This window comes from Pteropus medius, unplaced genomic scaffold, assembly GCF_902729225.1.
Source record: "Pteropus medius unplaced genomic scaffold, Ma_sr-lr_union100, whole genome shotgun sequence".
NCBI classification, from domain to species: domain Eukaryota; kingdom Metazoa; phylum Chordata; class Mammalia; order Chiroptera; family Pteropodidae; genus Pteropus; species Pteropus medius.
The window spans coordinates 4,407,951-4,429,208 of record NW_024344241.1 but is presented as its reverse complement, the minus strand read 5'-3'; the positions used below and the strand labels follow the sequence as shown (position 1 = coordinate 4,429,208).

Below are 21,258 nucleotides of genomic sequence, written 5' to 3'. Positions count from 1 at the left end.
CTCTAATAGCACCACTGTTAAAATAGCAACTCATAATTATGTGAAATCTCTCATGGATATACAAAGAGTCACTGCCTATATTGAAAACTTCATTTTAAGTAATGAAATTCTTCATAATACTACTCATTTAAGTGAAACAAATAAGTTAAAAAAATGGGGGAAAAAAATCTATGAACCTTGCCTTCCGTATCATTCACTCATTTTCTCACAAATATCTGAGCACTTGCTTATATGCCAGATAGTCTTAGCCACTCAAGATAAGCTAGTGATGAAAACCAGCAAAGATCCTGACATTATGAATTATAGGCTAGTAGCAGAGTCTGAAAATAAACAATAAATAAAATAAATATGGAAACTTGTATCTTAGACAATGATATTCTCTGAAGAAAACAGAGCAGAGTAAGGGGATTTAGAAGTATAGATGAGTAGAGAGGTTTACAATTGTAAAATGGGTGGTAAGGGAGGCCTCGTTGAGAAGGTGATATTCAGAGACCTGAAACAGATGGAGAAAAGACCACTCCCAGTGGATATTACTGTCTGAGCAAGGGGTGCAAAGTTGAGTGTACCTGCATTTCTGAGGACAGGTGGCAGAGGAGAGAGCAGTTGGTGGATATCTTTTATTATGTTGTTAAATATAAAACAAAATTATTTTGCAGTAGTTTGTATTTCATTGAAAGTTTATTTAGAGTAGAACCTTAGTTAACTACTAAACTGCACCAAATCCTACACTGTTAAGAGCTGGAAGGAGCTTTAAATGCCCTTTTATTGCTCTTCTTTCATTTTATGGGAGAAGAAGCTGAGATCCACTGAAATATTTGGCTACGTAATGGCTCAATTTATAGATCTCAGTTTTCTCAGACATGGATGTAGTAATGAGAAAAAAATTGTTTTCTTTTTAGAAGGTGAAGAACACTTAGAAATTTTCTTCAAACTTTGTAAATGCTTGGCCCCTCTGAAATTTTATTTTTATGTGTTAAATATATATAATATAAAATTTGCCATTTTAACTATATTTAAATATACAATTCAGTGGCATTAATTGCATTCACAATGTTGTGTAACCATCACCACTATTTCCAAAATGTTTTCATCACCTCAAACAGAAACTATATTCCTGAAGCAGTTACTCTCCTTCCCCCTCTACCTCCCAATAACCTCTGATCTTTCTGTCTCCACGAATTTGCCTATTCTTGATATTTCATGTAAATGAAATCATATACTATGTATCCTTTTGTGTCTGGCTTCTTTCACTTAGCATATCTTTTTCAGGGTTCATCCCTGCTGTAGCATATATCAGAACTCTATTCCTTTTTAGGGCTGATAAAATTCCATTGTATGTATAAATCACAATTTGTTTATCCATTTATCAGTTATTTCCACTTTTTGGCTATTGTGAATAATGTTGCTGTGAACATTGGCGTACAATTATCCTGAGTTCCTTTTTCAGTTATTTTTGAATCTATGCATGTGTGTCTGTGTTATCTGTATGTGTCTATAAATATCTATATATGCGTATGTCTATATATGTAGATCTATCTATCAAGACAGAGACAAGAACTGCTGGGTCGTACAGTGATTCCATGTTTAACTTTTTGAAGAACCACCAAACTATTTTTCATAACAGCGGCACCATTTTACATTTCCAACAACAGTGCACAAGAGTTCCAATTACTGTATATCTTTGTCAACACTTGTTTCCTGGTTTTATTTGTTTGTTTGTATGCTTGTTTTGCATTAGAGCAATCCCAGTAGGTTTGAAGTTGTATCTCATTGTGGTTTTGGTTTGCATTTCCCTAGTGACTAATGATATTAAGCATTGTTTCATGTGCTTGTTGGCCAATTGTATATCTTCTTTAGAGAAATATCTATTCTTTTGCATATTTTTAAATTGGATTGTTTGTCCATTTGTTGAGTTGTAGGAGTTTTTATACATTCTCCATAGTAAACCCTTATCTGATATACGATTTGCAAATCTTTTCTCCCATTCTATGGATTGTCTCTGTTCCTCTCTCTCTCAGGATATTTATTTATTTATTTATTTATTTATTTATTTATTTAGCAAGCTGGTTTAGGTTCATGGCAAAATCGATACTAACATACAGAGATGCCCCATATACCTCTGCCCCCACATATGTATGGCTTCCCTGTTATCAACATTCACCACCAGAGTGGTATATTTGTTACAGCTGATAAACCTAAATTAACATGTCATAATCACCCAAAGTCTATATTTTACCTTAGGGTTCACTCTTGGTGTTGTATATTCTATGAGTTTGGACAAATGTATAATGATGTGTATGTACTGTCACCATAGTTTTGTTTTTTCTAGAATGTCACATACTTGGAATTATACAAGTAGGTTGCCTCTTCAGATTGGCTTCTTTCATTTAGTAATATGCATTTAAGTTTCTTCCGTGTCTTTTCATAGCTTGATAGCTCATTTCTTTTTAGCAGTGAAAAATATTCTATTGTCTGGATATACCACAGTCTATTTATCCATGTACCTACTGAAGGACATCTTAGTTGCTTCCAGGTTTTGGCGATAATGGATAAAGCTGATGTACACATCCATATGTAGGTTTTTGTGTGGACATAAGTTTTCATTTCCTTTGGGTATATACCAAGATGCAATTGTTGGATCATATGGTAAGTAAGAGTATGTTTAGTTTTATAAGAAACCACCAAACTGTGTTTCAAAGTAGCTGTACCATGTTGTATTCCCACCAGCCATGAATGAGAGTTCCTGTTGTTCTTCATCCTTGCAAGCATTTGGTGTTGTCTCTTTTCATTCTCTTGATAGTGCCTTTGATATACAAAGTTTTTAATTTCGATGAAGTTTAATTTATCTGTTTTCTTGGTTGTTGACTGTGCTTTGGGTGCCATAAGATTTTCTCCTAAGTTTTCTTCTAAGAGTTTTATAGTTTTAACTCTTAAATTTCAGTCTTTGATGTAGTCGGAGTTGATTTCTGTGTATGATATAAAGGTCCAACTTTATTCTTTTGAATGTGGATATCCAGTTTTCTTCATGTCTTTCTCCTTTGAATGGTCTTGGTACACCTTGTCTAGAATCAGCTGACCATTGCTGTAAGGGTTTATTTCTAGGTTCTCTATTCTATTCCACTTTTCTATTTGTCTATTCTTATGCTAATACTACACTGTGATTACTGTGGCTTTGTAGTAAGTTTTAAAATTGGGAAGTGTGAGTCCAACTTTTTTCTTCATTTTCAATATTGTTTTGGCTATTTTGGGTTCCTTGAAATTTGATATGAATTTTAGGATGAATTTTTTTCCATTTCTATAAAAAAATGCAGTCAGGATTTTGATAGGGAGTCTATTGAATATTTATATCTCTTTGGATACCATTGCCATCTTAACATTAAGTTTTCTAACCCATGAACATGGATATCTTTGCGTTTATTGGTGTTGTTTAGAAACATCTTTTTTTTTTTGGTAATGTTATAGTTCTCAGTGTTCAAGTCTTTTTAACTTCTTGATTACATTTATTCCTAAGTAATTTATTCTTATTGATGCTATTTTAAATGGAATTGTTTTCTTAATTTTCTTTTCAGATTTTTCATTGTTGGTGTATAGAAATGTAATTGATTTTTGCATGTTTTTCTATCATACAACTTTGCTTAATTTGTTTAATAGTTAAGACATTTTTTATGGTTTCTTTAATATTTTCTACACATAAGATCATGTCATCTGCAGTAGAGGTAATTTTACTTTCTAGTTTTGATGTCTTTTATTTTTCTTGCATAATTTCTCTGTCTAGAACTTTCTGTGCTGTGTTAAATAAAAGTGGTGAAAGTAGATATTTTTGTCTTACTCCTGATCTTAGGGAAAAAAGGCTTCAGTCTTTCACCATTGAGTATGACGTTAGCTGTTAGTTTTTCATTACATGGCCTATATTATACTGAGAAAAGTACTAAGTTTTTTGTTATTGTTGAGTTTTCATAATGAATATAATACCTTGAGTATTTTTATCATAAAAGGCTGTTGCATTTTGTCAGATACTTTTATTGCATCAATTGGGTGATCACAAGGGTTTCCCCCCTCCGCCCCCTTCGTTCTATTAATGTGGTGTAATACATTGATTTTTATGTTTTGAACCACCCTTGCATTCCGGGGATAAATCCCGCTTGGTCATGGTCTATAATCCATTTAATATTCTACTGAATTTGATTTGCTAGCAATTAGTTGAGAATTTTTGTATCTATATTTATAAGGGATATTGGTCTGTAGTTTTCTTTTAGTGAGCCCCTCTGAAATTATATATTTTTTATTATCTTTAGTTTTAATTTCTCTTTCTCCATTCTCATGTCATATCTCTGAATAAATGGGAATGTTTGTTGGGAATTCCCTCCCTTTAGGTAAGTGAGCCATGAATACATTCTACTTTTTATTAGTATGGTAAAGATTAAGAAGCAGGCATTACAGGGAGGCCAGGAAAGTAGAATATCAATTTGTGGATACTCTAAAATATTTACATTCTCATCCATAGCACCAATCACAGGAAAAATTGAATTAAACATTGTATTTTACCTCTCAAGAATTGATGTGTTTAGGCTTGTACATATAATCTGCTTTAAATTACGTTCTGAAGCAAGGATTTTACTCATAGTCTCTAAAAGGTCAATTAGGTCAAAAATTGTACATAAAGGAGTAAATCTCCTTTCGAGGCTTCAGGTGGGAGACAGAGTGATCTCATTGAGCAGCCTCTTTGAGTAGACACTAGAATTTAAGTCTGACTTCCTTTAAACACCACATGCTTTCCAACTTTCAGAAAGGATTAGTATGAGAACCACACTTTCTTAGAAATTGAAGGATAATCACTTAAACATAAGATACCATTTGAAATATAAAAAAATTTTCCCTAAATTCTTCACTTTCTTTAATTTGCCTGACAAAAGCATCATTGTATAATGTAACCTTTTCTCTGTGGCTCAAGGTCATCACACACTTGATATGAAAGCATGTAGACTTCACTTGTGTTGGTGCAGCTCAAATACTTGTTTGCTTGTGTACAGACCTGTTTCATAGTCAACAACTGCCCATTCTCAGCCCTTTCTCATGTTTGGTGACATGACATTTTGCACAGTGATTTTTTTCTAGGGACTTTTAGAATGGAAATTTGAAAAGTAGCTCCATTCCACCCCTAACCCCTGGTACCTTCCACTGACAGCATAAAGGTCCTATACCTTCAGAGATATAGTGTTGAGCTGTAGCAGCCATTTTCAGTCTTTGCCCAGTGCTGTTTGCTTTCCACCACAACCCATGCACGCCCAGTGCCCAGAGTAGCTGTTCTCACTGATGAGATGCCCCATGCCTAGGGGGTCTCTGTCTGGAGATACAAACCAGAGGCTATATGCATAGCCTTTTGCAGTGCTTTGGTCTCTTTCTGCAGTTGTTGAGGCAGGGCCTGGAGGGCCATCTACAGTGGAAGGAATAACTCACGGGATTAGATGGTTTTAGGCTCTAAGATTAAGTTGGTTACTCCACTTTCATACTGATGACTTCTTACTGTCCTTTTATTCTATTGCATACCCCACACCTTCTCCTCCTCCTCCTCTTTATAAGCTTCCTCATCCATGGACTCTTATCTTACATCAGTTTGCTTCTCTATATAGGCTGACCACCTTAGAAAGATTTTCAACAACAGCAAGAAAAACAAAATATTTCCTGCATGAGTTGCTCAATCCAGTACAGAATTACATTAATCAGAATGCTTAGTTGCTACCCTTCCTGAATATTCTGTTTAATTGAGGATGTTTTTCTTTAGTCAGTTGTCTTTTCTATGGACTCTGGTTTACTGGAACCCTCTAGTATTAGAATGGGGAAAAAATACTACCTAAAACTCTCCCTGCCCTTGAGCACCTAGCAACAAATACGGCTGACGAGTTCCGAAGACCTGAATATAGACTTGCCTTGGCTGACAGTATCTTTAAGTGTCTAGCTATTTATGACTGACTTTCTTCCATAAAGAATTTGAAGTGCCGTATGAAAGTATCTACTAGAGGATAAAATAAATAGTTGAGATAATCAGGACAAAGAAGAAATAAGGATTAAATAAAATGGGGACAAGAGTCACACAGAGAAATGTACCCTGAACACTTGCACAGTTGTAGAAGTGACCTGTATGGTTGGGTCCAAGCTCCCATGGGGACGAAGTAAGGAATGAATTATAATCAGTTATGTAACTCACGGCATCCCTAAAATGAAGAACAATCCGGTTTAGGAGAAATAAGCTTTTTGTGTTCCTATTTTCTTAGACATTTTCTTAGATCTGAGTTTAATTTCTCTCATGAATCCTCACAGGGAAAGCTGTGTGATATAGTGATCAGCACCCCTGACAAGGGGTTTCCTGCACATTGCAGGGCTGCAATTCAGAAGAAGCAAATGTAGATGGGACCCAACCAGTGTTTCAAAGGTAAAATTTACAGCTCAGTAAATAGATGCCATATCTTTTCTTGCAAGCCTCCATGGTAATTGATTGTCACAATCATGCTCTTTGATGACAATGATTGTAAGAATCAAAAGATGTAAACAGTGACAGGAAGCTGGAGTCTAGTTGCTCCCTGTTTCTAATGAAAGTCTAGTCTTTAAGCTTTGACATACAAGGTGGTTAGGATTTTAGGTGCTTGACGGAATGGACCCCTTTCTGGCCTTAGTATTGGATCCTCTCAGGGAGAGCCAGTCTCCTCCTGTCTTCAGAAGAATGTCTAGGCCTGTCCCTTCTGACAGCCAGGTGGGATTGAGGCCCTTGAGTCATGCATACAATGGATTATTATGTGATCTTCCTAAACTCACGTATTAATTACCTTAGGATCTTCCTAAACTCACGTATTAATTACCTTAGGAATTTTTATATAGATAGTCATGTCATCTACAAATAAAGATAGTTTTATTTTTTCCTTTCCAGTCTGTTCATCTGTCTTTGTTTTTGTTTTTGCTTTTGCTTCACCTTTTTTTTTTTTCAATGGCTTGGAACTCAGGTGAATAGGAATAGGAAAAGGAGGGAGCAGGAGCAGGAGCAGGAGCAGGTACAGGGAGAGTGGACACCCTTATCTTCAACCTGATCCTTATCGGCTCTTGATTTTTTCTTATATCATTTATCAGATGGGAGAAGTTCCCTATGTTCCTCATTGCTGAGTTTTTACAGTGAATGGATCTTGAATTTTGTCAGTTGCCTTTTCTGCATCCATTGAAATGACTTTGTGTTTTCTTTTTAATCTGTTTATATAATGAATTACATTGATTGATTTTCAAATGTGAAGCTAACCTTGCATTCCTGGGATAAATTCAGTTATGATATAGTGTCCTGTCATATATTTCTGGATTCAATTTGTTAATATTTTGTTAAAGAGTTTTTTTTTTGTTTTTTGTTTTCTTTTTTTTTGCTGTTATACTCATGACATTTTGATTTGAAGTTTTCTTGTAATATCTTTGTTTGGTTTTGATAGAAAGGTATTCCTGGCCTCATAAAATTTTATTATATTCTTTCTGGAAGAGTTTTGTAGAATTAGTATTATTTCTTCCTTGGCATTGTGTTAGAATTCACTAGTAAAGTCATCTAGGACTCAAGTTTTCTTTGTGGGAAGGTTTTTTTTTTACTACATATTCAATATCTTTAATTGATATACGGTATCTATTTCTTTTTAATGAGCTTTGAGCTTTGGTACTTTGTTTCTTTTAAGGAATTTGTCTATTTTGTGTAGGTCATTGAATAGTTGTTTATATAGTTGGCATAAGGTTATTCATAATATTCCCTTATTATCCTTCTAACGTTTCTAGGGATCTGCCTTTTAGTGAAGTTCTATCTTTCATTCCTGACATTGGTAATTTGAATCTTCTCTCTCTTTCTTTCCTTATTAGTCTGGCTAGCAATTTATCCATTTTAATGATCTTAAAAATATTTTTTGTTTTCATTATTTTTCACTATTATTTTTCTGTTTTCTATTTGATCGCTTATCCTGCCTTTTTTCCCTTCATTCTACCTAGCTTATTCTTAATTTTCTTTTCTTTTTTTAGCTTCTTAAGGTAGGAGCCTAAATCATTGATTTGAGACCTTTTTTCTCCTCTAATATAAACATTTAATATGAAAGGTTTCTTTTGAAATCACAGCTTAAGATGAGTTCCATACCTATTTATGTGATGCATCTTAATTTTTACTCATTTCAATGTATTTTCTAATTTTTCTTGTGATTTCTTCTTTGACTCATGGGTTCTTTAAAAGTATGTTGTTTAATTTCTCAATATTTGGGGGATTTTTCAGATATAATATATTGTTGACTTATGATTTAATTTCACTTTGTACACAGGACATTCCTTGTACATTTCAATTCTTTAAAATATTGAGATTTATTTTGTGTCTCAGAATATGGTCTATGTTAGCAAAAGGTCCATCTGCACTTGAAAAGAATGTGAATTGTGTTGTTGAGCAGTGTCATGTGCATAATTTTATATGTGACAAAATTAACAGCCTGTGATGTGTTAGAATTTTTTTTAAGTTTTTCGCTAAAGAGCATTGCTTCCCAATCTATTTGTAACTTACAGCCGAATACTGTGTTTCCATTTATCTTTATGATTGCCTTGATGCCAAGTGATAACCAAAGGTGCTAGTATTTAACATATAATGAAACATTTTTCCAACTAGATCTTGCACATCTAATCTTCTGGTTCCGTGAGTGTTCAAGTTCAGCTAGAGTGAATGGGGATCTGTGAAATAATTTTAAGTCTTTTTTTTATGTTTTAGAAATAAGTATATGTAAAATAAAAAATAAGAACAAAATGTCAGATATGACTCTTTGAGATGAGTCATTTATTGTCCCATTCTCACACACATTAACTAGTGACAGTGTTCGGATTCATGTTTTAGAAAGAAAATTGACAGTACTATCACAGATGGACTGGTTAGGGATACAGACAGTGGCTACTTGGGTGTTTGTTGGAATACTCCAGGTGAGAGATATTTGCTGAAGGAGCAGGTCTGTAGTGACAATAGGACTAGAATGAAGGGATGATTTTGAGAGAAATTCTGAGATATAATACAAAGGTCTCTCTGAAAAGAGGTAGTGTTTGGAGTTAAAATTCACTGAGTAACTAGATGGATGATGATCCCATTCACCAAGTTGGAGAAATAAGATGAAAAGCAATAGTTGGTTTGGAAGAGGGGTATTGGGTAACTTTGGCTTAAGACAGTTTTGTTTGGTGGTTGAGCAGTATGACTAATAACATGGCCTTTAGTATTACGATGTAATTGATATTATGGCAGGTATGAGGTGCTATAAGAGGATTCACCCTTTTTTAAGCTCTTACCTCCTGTTCTCTTTTATATAAAACTCTGCTTAATCTTTATTTGCATCATTCTTAGATCTCGAATATATGAAATTATAGCAGTTTGGTTAGCCTTTGTTTTACCATAAAGGAAAATGTTTGTAATAAAAAGCAAAACCCAGATGATTTAACAAGGCCAGTATTCTAGTTATCTCGTTCAATAATAAACTGCTCCAAACTTAATGACCTAAGAAAACCATCATTTTATTATTCTGTGTTCACAAATTTGGACAGGACATAGTGGGGATGGTTTGTCTCTCATCTACAATATCTGGAGCCTCAGCTGGAAAGACTTAAATAAGTGAGGTGATTCACAGAGCTGGGGCTGGGAATGCTCTTGAATCTGCATCACTCAAATGTCTGCCATCGAGGCTAGCATGGCTTGAAAGCTGGATTTACCTAGGCTTCCGTTAGTGCCTACACATGGCCTCTCCATATTATGAGAGCATAGCAGCTCTATCTTCTCAGAGTATGTAAGCTGGTTTCCAAAAGAGAGTGTTCTGGAAGGTTAATCCTGAAAGGGAGTCTGGAGAATGAGCATTTGAAGAACACCAGGTGTTATGTGACTTTTTCTCATAATCTCAGAAGTCACATAGCATCACTCCTCCCCTGACTAAGATTCAAGGAGAAGGGTATTAAGGAATTTGAAGTTGTTTTTTGAAACTCCCATAGATAATGACTTTCTAGGCTTAGAAATGTATTGGCTTTTACAGAAAGAAAGAGGCCAATTCAGGCTATAAGGGGTGTATATACAGATCTATTTTTACTGAAATCATATGATTTTCCTGAAAGTGTGGTAATTGTGTGACAAAAGAGGAATAATTTGTTCTTCTTATAACCTCTTAAAAATAAACAGAAAAAAATTACTGTACTTTATCTAGCCATGAACATTTCTATTCTCTGAAATATTCTTGTCACTCTTTATATAAAAAGGCATATAGTATAAAGTCTCCCCATTGTCCTCCATTTCCCAGTTCTCGCCCACCCACTCCTAAAAAAGGAAAACAGATAGCTACTGCTTTTCGTTTTGAAAATGTCACAGACTTTTATAATAATAATATTGTATGGATGTAGCATCGATTATTTAATCAGTTTCCTATTGATGGACATTTGAGTGGTTTACAGTCTTTTGCTATTATAAACAACACTCCAATAAATAACCTTGTACATTCATAATTTCCCGTAAGTAGAATACATTCTAGTAATTAAAGTAACAAGATGGCATATGCATCTGTAATTTTGATAGCTACCTGTATATTATACTCTTTAAGTCGGTAGGTTAAAAACCCACATATCAACCTGCCAGTAATGTATGAGAGTGCTTATTTTTCCTTGGCTTTGCTCTCAAATATTATGTCATCAAATGTTTTTAGTTTTGCCAATCTGGTAAGTAAAAGATGGTAACTTAGTGCATTTTTATCTTTCATTTTTCTTATGAAAGCTTTTCATTTACTTGAGGATCATTTTTCTTTCATTTTTTATGAATGTCTTCATATCCTTGTTGACATATTTATAAATGATAAATTTATAAGGTGGCAGCACAGGACCAGAAACAGATCCTCTCCACAGTGTCTTGCCTGCCCCAACCTTGCACCACCTGCGTTTCCAGAGCCAGCTCCTAAACTTCCTCTGCTGCACCTCCACGCCTTCACTGTCAAAGAGATTCCTTCAGTCTGGAATTTACTTTACCGTTCTCCACATTTTGGATCCATATAGTTTTCTTTTGCTAGTTAACAAATTAATCTTATACTTAGCTTAAAACAACACAAATTTATTATGTCACAATTTCCTTGCATCAGGAGTCCAGGTACAGATCAACTGGGTCCTCTGCTCAGAATCTCAGTGGGTTGAAACAGAAGTGTCAGCAGGGCTGATGTTCTCATCTGGAGTTCGAGGTCCTCTTCTGAGATTTTTCAGGCTTGGGGAGAATTCACTTCCTTATGTTTGTGGGAGTGAGATTCCCATTTTCTTGCTGGCCTCCAGGAACTCGCTTAGCTTCTTGAGGCCTCTCTCATGTCCTAGCCACGTGGCCTTCTTTCTTATGTCAGCTCGCTTCTCCTAGTCAGCAGGAGAATCTCTTTAGTTTGCTAAGATGGACTCTTACACAAAGTAACCTAATCACGGGAGTGAAATCTTATTCTATTCACAAGTCCCATCTGCACTCAAAGGGAGGGATTTACACAGGGCATGGATATCAGGGGTAGGAATCTTAAGGCCATCATAGCCTACCCAGGACTCTACTCATCCTTTAGTATCCAATTGAAATTATGTTCCTGAAAGAGCTCTTTTCATAAGCTTTTCCAGCAGTTATGAATTATCCCTTCACCTTCTTCATACAGTACTTTATATTTTCTGTCTTACTCCGCCTGTATAAATGAGATAAACAATTAGAGCTCATGGCCTTGCCATAATCTGAACAACACATTTTATCTTTGGAGTGAGTGGTACTAGATATGCATTTCACCTTGGCTAACTTGCTCTCTCTGTATTGTTGAGATGGCTCTTCTAAGAATAAGAGCTGTATTTTGTTGTAATTGACAGCTCTTGAAGGCCTGACACACATTTTCTGAATGTTAATGGTCCACTATGGCGTGTTTTGAACATATCTGCCTATCTAGTAAGCCACTTAGGGACTTTGTAACCTGAACATAATAGGCTAAATGTTTAAATCAAGGCAAACAAGAATTACAGAAAAATCATATCTCAGAGATAGGAAGCAGGGCTTAAAAGAGCCTGATATTTAATTAGAAATGAAAGCCAATATTTGAGACAGTATGACTCCAGGGTGCCTCAGTGAGGGAAGTAAGGTATGTGGGGAGATTAGATTAGGCACCATTTTGGTTGTCTCCACAGCCTCTTCCCCAGTGCCTTGCCACTAGTAGGCACTCAACCAATGATGAATACATCATCAGAAAGTGGTATGTAGTTGTAAAGTCTTTATGATTTTTAAATCAATTGTTTTATTTTGTTTCCTAATTGTAGCTGGTGCTCAAGACAAGATTGGTTGGGCCTTTGGCCTTGGATTAGAAAGACTGGCCATGATCCTCTATGACATCCCAGACATCCGCCTCTTCTGGAGTGAGGACGAGCGCTTCCTGAAGCAGTTCTGCTTGTCTGACATCAACCAGAAGGTGAAATTTCAGGTAAGATGACTTGCAAGAATCAAGTAAATCATAATAAAAATGGTTTTCAGGAATTGAGGGGAGTACTTGGAATTTCTTGAATTTAAAAATAATGTGAATTTGAAAAGAGGTTTTATATGTAGGTCCATAAACATAAAGGAGTTCATAAATCTTCAGAAATTATATGCGGGAAAAGATTTATCAACTTATTAGTCTAAGCAGAGGACCAGTTTGGGGCTTTGTTAATGACCATTTTGTTATTATGAAATACCGATCTTTATATCTGATGACGCTTTTAAAGTTTAGTTTTTCTGATACTAATAGACACTCTGACTTTCTTATGATCAGCATTTGTAATGCATATCATTTTCATCATCTTACTGTCACTATGTCTTTATATTAAAAGCATGTCTTTTAAAAACAGCATAGATTTGGATCTTTTTTTAAATCCAGATTTAATTGGAGTGTTGAATACATCTTACATTTAATATAATTATATGAGATATTCTTGGACTTAAGTCTATCATCTTTTATTTTTCCCTTTTTCCCCCTTCTATTCTTTATTTCTTTATTTGGATATTTAGGTTTGGGAGGGGGGTTGTTTCTTTATTTTTTAATTCCCTTTTTTCACCCTTATTGCTATTTAGTTTGACCATTTTATATTATTTTGAAGTGATTATTCTAGATTACAATATGCATAATTAATTCATCACTCTTTACTATGAGTAACTATTGTACAGCTTCATGAAACAGTTAACCTTACAGTAGTATGATTTTATTTATTTCTCCTGTTTTTTGTATTATTCTCATATTTTATTTCTTCATATATTATAATCCCATAATATATTGTTCTATTTGCTTCATATAGCCAATTGTCTTTTAAAGAAATTTAAAACTATGTTTTATATTTCTCTTAGTATTTACCCCATATTGATCATTTCTTTCTGCTGATCTTCATTTTTTTCTGTGATTATTTCTCTTAAGTCTGAAGACTTTTTAATATTTCTTATAGTGCAGCATGAATTTTTTTCAGCTTTAGTTTGTCTGGAAAAACCTTTGTCTCACCTTTATTTCTTAGGAATATTTTCCATGGATATAGGTGTCTAGGTTGCCAATGTTTATGATTTTTTTTTTTCCTTTCAGCTCTTCAAACATGTCATTTCACTGCTTTTATCTTTTTACTTTGGTTTTCAGCAGTTTGATTTTATGTATGATTTTCTGTCTGTTATCCTGCTTGGGGTTTCACTGTGTAGGATTAATGTCTTTCAACCATCTTTAAATATTCTTATCTAATATCTCTTTCAGCAATTCTATTCCATTCATTTATTTTCCTTTTCAGACTGCAACTGCATATATGTCAGTCCATTTGGAATTATGCCAGAGAACTCATGCTTAGAGTTTGTTTTTTATTACTAATTTTTTTTTTTCACTCTGTGCTTTATTTTGGATAGTTTTTATTGTCTTGTCTCTGGGTTTACTAATCTTTTTTCTTGTGTCCAGTTAACCATTAAGCCCCTTCAAGGAATTAATCATTCTAGATATTGCACATGTCAGTTCTACAATTTCTACTTGCTTCTTTTTTAAAGTTTTTATTACTCTAATGAAATTCTCCATCCTTTTACTCATTTTGTACATCTTCCCTTAAATTCTTTAGCATATTTGTAATAGTTATTTTTAAATCCTTTTTTTAAATCCTTGTATGTTAATTCCAGTCATTTACTTTTATTCTTTATTTTTCTCTTCTTATAGGTCACGTTATTCTTATTTTTTCATTTGTCTTACTTTTTAAATTGTGTTTAAAAGAACACAGAAGCTGAAGTAGATAATATTTATCCTCAGAGCCTTACCCTTTCTCCCATTAGGCAACAAAGGGGACTAGGCCAGACCTCTTTGTTCTGATCTGGAGTGAACTGGATTTCACATTTGATTTCCTTTCGATGGTAAGATCTGGCCTTGCAGCAGCTTGGGATCTATGCATGTGAGATTACAAGATCCCTTTCTCTTTCCACCCTATTGCTAGTTGCTCCTACACAAGTGCTTGCTTAGCAAAAATATAAAGGAGAATTGGCTGGCAGCAAGGACTGTCTCGTTCTTTATTTTCCAGTCTGCCACACCAGCCAATGGTTGGCTAATAAAAATTTGACTCATTTCTCCTTATTCCAGCAAAGTTTCTTAACCAAGAGCAGGCTAGCTCTTCTGACTTCTCATGCCCCCGTGGTAAAAGCAGCCACCAATATTTGTTCACCCTAGAAGAGCTCATCTCGCTCTCTAGAATTTCATTCATTTAGACTTGTGTCCAGATCTCTTTCAATATCTTTTATGACAGATAAGATTTTTTAATTTGTTGTTTTCTTGTTATTATAGTGGGACTGATTTTTTTTTCCCCAACTTTTTGCATCCTAACCAAAAGTAGAGCCTCCTATCAATAATTTAATATTTTGGTTTCATCTTTAATGGCTTTATTTTTTAATTTCTCATTCCCCCCAATCTTCTGCCCTTTAGCAACAATCAGCTCATTCTCTATGTCTATATGTCTGTTTCTATTTTGCTTTGTTTTTTTTTTTGTTGTTGTTGGATTCCACATGTAAGTAAAATCATATGGTATTTGTTTTTCTCTGTCAACTTGCTTCAAAACTGGAACCTCTTATCATTAATTTAATTTTCGGTTTCATTTTTAATGGCCTTAAAAATCCTATTTTTTAAAAAATAAATTTGTTTATTTTTAATCTAGTACCAGGTTAATTTGGAATAAAGCTCCAGCTACTACATAATCAAAAGTAAAATCTGGCTAAGGGTCTAAGTTTTTCTCATTCACATTTTATGTATTCAGTCATTTATTTAATCGGTAAACGTTACTGGAACAGCAGCCACCATTGTACAGAGCAGTGTGCTCTACACTGTGGTCAGTAAGCACAGATGAATAGCATAATTGCCACCACAAGTTAGTGGTTCAAGTGCAATTTAAGTTTACTTAAAACTGTCTTCTCTTAGGAGACACACAAATTTTCAGGAATAGACTATGGTTCTTTTGCATTAAGTGTCGTTTTTAAAAATCTTTCCTGCCTTCAGAGTTGAAAATCAGTGTCTGCATACTTGCAGTATTATATAATTTATAACATTGCCTTTGTGTAATAAACTTAAAAATTTCTGATGGGGCAGTTAAGATTTAGTTGCTGAAAAAGTATATGTCCGTAAAATACTTTGTAATTTGTAGATCACAGAGAGCTATTTCCTAATTATTCACTTACAATTAGTACCTATTAATTATATGTATAGTTTCCTATTGCTGAATATAACAAATTACTACAAACTTAGCAGCTTAAAACAACACGTCTTTATTATTTTACAGTTCTGGGGGTCAGAAATTCACAGTCAATCTGGGCTAAAGTCAGGGTGTCAACAGGGCTCATTTCTTCTGGTGGCTGCATAGAAGAATCCACCCCCTTGCCTTTGCCATCTTTTCAGGGTAACTTCACTCCTCGCTTATAGCTCTCTACTGCCTTTTTCTCTCTCCTTTCCTTTGTGGTCATGTCGCCTTCTCTCTGAATTTTCGTCTGCCTCTTACAAGGACTCTTGTGATTACATGAAGTCCACCAAGATAATTCAAGATAATCTCCACATCTCAAGATTCTTTCTTAGTCACATCTGTAAAGTTATTTTCAAATATAAGGGCACACAGTCAGGGAATAGGACATGGTCATCTTTAGGGGGGGCCGTTATTCAGCCTATCACATGGCAGATTTATATATTCCATTTTCATCATAGCAGATTGCTTTCCTCCAGATATAATAGAGACCATTTCGTTGTTAGGTATAAGAAATACACATAGTATGAAAGTGTATATTCCTTGACTATTTGTGTAAAATGGTCATGGTTATACATATGAGGGGAATAAGAGACTCATTTTGTCACTTAATGTCGGCCTGTCTTCCCCCCCAACCCCGCCTTTTAATTCCCTCCCTACCACCCCTGACCTATGGATGTTGCTGTTTTCCCTTAAGAACTGGATCTCTGAAGGCGAGGCGTCTCCTCCCACACGCTCACGGTGTGCACCTGGGTCCTGGCACGCCCCCGGGGTATGGTCTGACCCTTCGGGGTATGGTCCATGGCTCCACCTGGGGCACGAATCCAGGACCTTCTGCGTGTAAAGCAGATGTGCTAACCACTACACTATGGAGCCACCCCCTGGCTTGTCTTAAGAAGAATATTTAACATGATTATTATACTCTGCAAACTCGTCCCCAAGGGGGAGGGGAGGAGTGGAAATGTGAGGAGAAAAAGTCTGCTGGCAGCTAGCTGTGAGCTTGTGGCTTCTCTGGCCAGGAAACTCTGGGAGCCATGTGGGATTGTACTGTGTAGGGCTAGCAGGAGGCAGAAATTTCTTTTCTCTAGTCTCCCTTCAGGCCCTCCTAGATTATGCTTTAGGCTCTCTTAGCTTCTCTGGCATCTTCCTCTGTATAGTCTCCATGGACTTGTAAATCTGCCCATCTAGCTGTGATGGCAGTCTTCTAGGCGCTAGCAATAGTCTGATTTATATCACCCTGAGGTGTCATCTCTGCCACTCTTTCCTGAATACCTTGAAAACTATTGTTTAAGTCTAATAAGTGGGAAACTCAAGTTATAGTGTGATTTTAATTATTTTTTATTTTATTTATTTTATTTTACATGGTTTAAGAGCTTGTTTTCAGTGGCTCTCTTTTCCCGACCTGGATCAATCAGTGCTTGAAATAAATGGATAAGCAAGCTGGTGGTTTTATCATGCAAGTGTTGTCTTATTCTATACAAGGGATCTCTATCCCTGACTCCAGCTCCCAAAGCGAGGCTCATTCTGGGTGTTTGGACCCTTGCTGTGTGTATGTCTGCCCCTATCCCCTAAAGTAAAATTTGCTGTTTCAGTGCAGTGAATTGAATATTCAATAATCCAACTTTTGTTCCTTCTTTAAATGTTCTTTAATCAATCCTGAATTATGAATTTAATATTTAGTTCTACACAGAGTAATACTGGTTATTGAAAATTATTTATTAATCAACATTGTAAATTTTATTCATACAATTTACTTAAAAGTTATTAATTTCATGTGTATTCATAGTTGCTCACAAGGTCAGTCCCCATTTAATGAAGTAACTCAGCAATGTTTGTTGTTATCTTTCCAATTAAGGAGATTTTTTAGCTTTCCTTTGTGGGCACAGACTGTATTTGTTTCTAATCCTAGATGATGTATATCTCAAATACTTGTCACTCCAATGAGAATAGATGAAAGTGGATAGGTGGTGACATGCAAACCTACTCTATCAAACCCTATTCAAGATCATAATGATCATAGTTAGTAGTTAACACTGATTTAAGCTTTACTTTATGTTCAGCATTATTCTGCAGGCTTTGTATGTCATAATTCAGTTCTCTTAATAACCTTCTGAGTTTAGTTACTATTTTCTCTCCATTTTACAGATGAGGAAATGGTAGCTGAGGGGTTACAGTGTGTTAGCACTGTGTATTGTTCATTCAGAGTTTCAAAAAGCCATTTCCTAAAGTTTTATCCTGAAAATAAAATTCATAGGTTAATTATTCAGAGCAAAAAGATTTAGATTTTTCAAACAAATCCAAAAGTAAATATATAATTTATAGAAAAACAAGGCATTGAGTTTAAATTTTCTTATTTATGAACTTACTGGTAACAAGCTACCTATATTAATGCTTCTCAAACTTCAATGTATAGATGAATTACATGAAGATCTTCTTAGAATTCAGATTCTGATTCAGTATGCTTAATATGGAGCCTGAGATTCTGCACTCCTAAGTAACTCCTAAGAGATGCTGATGTTGTTGGTCTGTGGGCTACACTTTGAATCTGCATTATGATGGACAGAATTATCTTATGTGTCAAAGTTCAGCTACCTTATCTGTAAAATGATATAACAAAATGAAATAGTCTGACTATGTGATTAATTTACTTTCTTCTCTGTTGCACTTTCAGCAGATCTATAATTTATGTATGATACCTTTTACACTAATCTCAAGTCTTCTTTCTTCTTGTCCTAGATTTGTTACCATGAATTTCAGAGTTGCAGTACTGTATAACACTTTTGTTTCATTATGAACGGCCTAAGTTCTTCTTTTCTTCCTTCTTTCTTTCCTTTTATTTTATTAATTTCTTTCTTCTTTAGTTGTTGACTCTCATTCATTCATTCATTCATTCTTTTCTGTTTGTATTTGTTGGTGTGAAAGGATTGTGGGAATAAACTCATACAGTTTAAATACACATTTTAAAAAATTCTGCTTAAGTCATATGTGTTTGTGTACTTTAAGTAATTTGTGAAGAGAAAGTGTTAGTATTTAAATTAGAAAAAATAGAACTGGAGATGGAAGATGAAACTGGAAGCACGAAGAATTTGGGAGGCATCAGCCAGGACAGTGACTATGAAGGGGTCTTATATCAACTCAGTTATCTCTAAGGTCAATCATCGATAGAGTCCCCTGGGGAAACTGTCAGAATTTGTCCTTGCTCTCCTTGTAGTACCCAACATCAGCAGTTAATTCTGTGTTTTATGATGACTAGGAGTTTCTTAAGACTGAGGTTGGCCATTTTTTATTATTTATCTCTTCCAGCAATCATAGTTCAGTGTATCATACATCTATACATTAATTTCTTTAGTACTTTATAATATTTGCCATTTGTTGAGTACTATGTGCAAGCCACTGAACTATATACTTTGCCTATATTACAGCTTTCATTCATCACAATCCAATGGGGTGGGTAGTATAAATCCATTTTATAGATGATGAAACTGCGGCTTGGAACCACTAAGTAACTCAACCATAATAACTCTACTATAAGTTACAGAGCTAGGATTTTATCTAAAGCTGACTCCAGAGTGCTCTTAATATTGAACTGTTAAACTCTAGACTGAGGCACTGTTCTGGAGTCAGTAACATGAAATTAATGGACTTCAATTTTTTTGACTATTTCCATGTGAATTTTTCCCATCTCACACACACACAAAAACACGTAAGTATTTTTCCTTTGCTGAAAAAGGGAAGCTTATCCCAGAAAAAACTAATAGAAAGAGGTAGAGGAAGAAGTGGGAAAGATGACCAACCATAAAACCTTTTACATGTGCTGCATAATCTTTGTTGACTACCAAATCAGGAGACATGCAGTAAGCAAGAGAATGGACAGATTTATATTGAGAATCATGGTGCTTATATGTAAAGCATTTGTAACAGAACTTATCATATAGTAAGCATTCCATCCATGTTAACTGTTATGCATATTTTCACCACAACCACTCCCATTACTAACACCACCATCACCAGAAGTACTACAAAGTATATACTGCTCTGAGCACAATAGCCATGGTCCTCATGTTTCCTGGTCCTTCGTTCCCATAGTTTCCATCTTCAGCTTGCTTTGCCACCACTGATGTTATATAATCCCAGCTTTATGAAGTTAGGACATTTCATTTACCCATATTCTATTGAGTCCTATGGATTGTGGCCCTATGTTTGTATTGGAGCCTCTGTCATCAGAGGCCTGTGGATTTATGACTGCTTTTTATATTTGTAAAAGCAGGGGGTTGTGTGATACATATACATATATATATATATATATATATATATATATATATCCTAACTATATATCTTATATATATATATATTTAGAGAATTTCTATCACAAATTTCTGCCTTGTTTAAGGCACTTTAAAAAAAAAAGGTGATCCTCAGCCAATAACCATGTACCCATCAGTAATCACTTTAATGTAAATGGATTAAATACTCCATTCAAAAGACATATGAAGCTAGGACATAGGGTGGCTGAACAGATAAGAAAACAAGACCCATACAGTCTACCAGAGACCCACTTCAGATCAAAAGACACACATAGACTGAAAGTAAAGGGATAGAAAAAGATATTTTATGCAAATGGCAACAAAAAAAAGCTGGGGTAGCAATACTTATATCAGACAAAATAGACTTTAAAACAAAGGCTATAATAAGAGATAAAGAAAGACATTTCACCATGGCAGAGGTATCAATTCAACAAGAAGATATAACCCTTGTAAACATTTGTGCACCCAACATAGGAGCACCTAACTGTATAAACCATATTGACAGATATAAAGGGAGAGATCGACAGTATTACAGTCACAGTACTGGACTTTAACACCCCATTGACACCAATGGATAGATCTTCAAGACAGAAAATCAACAAGGAAATGGCAGCTTTAAATGACTCATTAGGCCAGATGGATTTAATTGATATTTTTAGAGCATTTCACCCCAAAGCAGCAGAATATACATTCTTTTCAAGTGCCCATGGAACATTTTTCAAGACAACATGTTAGCTCACAAAACAATTATCAATAAATTTAAGAAGATTGAAATCATATTGAAAGCATCTTCTCCAACCATAACGATATGAAACTAGAAATCAGTTACAAGAATAAAAAACTGAAAAACAGAAATACATGGAAGTTAAATAACATGCTACTAAACAATGAATAGGTTAGCAATGAGATCAAGGAAGAAATCAAAAGGTACCTTGAGACGAGTGAAAATGAAAACACAGCTCAAAATCTATTGGATATAGTGAAAGCAATATGGGCCTACCTCAAAAAGAAAGCAAGAAAAATCTCAAATAAACAATCTAACCTTACCCCTAAAGGAACTAGAAAAAGAATAACGAAGTCCAAAGTGAGTAGAAGGAAAGAAGTAATAAATATCAGACTGAAAAAAATAGTCTAAAAAATATACAAAAAGATCAATGCAACCGAGCTGGTTCTTTGAAAAGATAAACAAGAT

General features: G+C 34.8%; 1 protein-coding gene across 7 annotated transcripts in view; it reads left to right on the top strand.

Moving 5' to 3' along the window:
- FARS2 (phenylalanyl-tRNA synthetase 2, mitochondrial) overlaps positions 1 to 21,258 on the top strand; it is a 470,289-nt gene that overhangs the window by 245,024 nt on the left and 204,007 nt on the right. For all 7 annotated transcript variants that reach the window (XM_039869411.1, XM_039869408.1, XM_039869409.1 and 4 more), the window contains one exon: positions 12,319 to 12,479. In XM_039869411.1, coding sequence (XP_039725345.1) covers positions 12,319 to 12,479 — 161 coding nt within the window. The remainder of the gene's footprint in view (positions 1 to 12,318; positions 12,480 to 21,258) is intronic.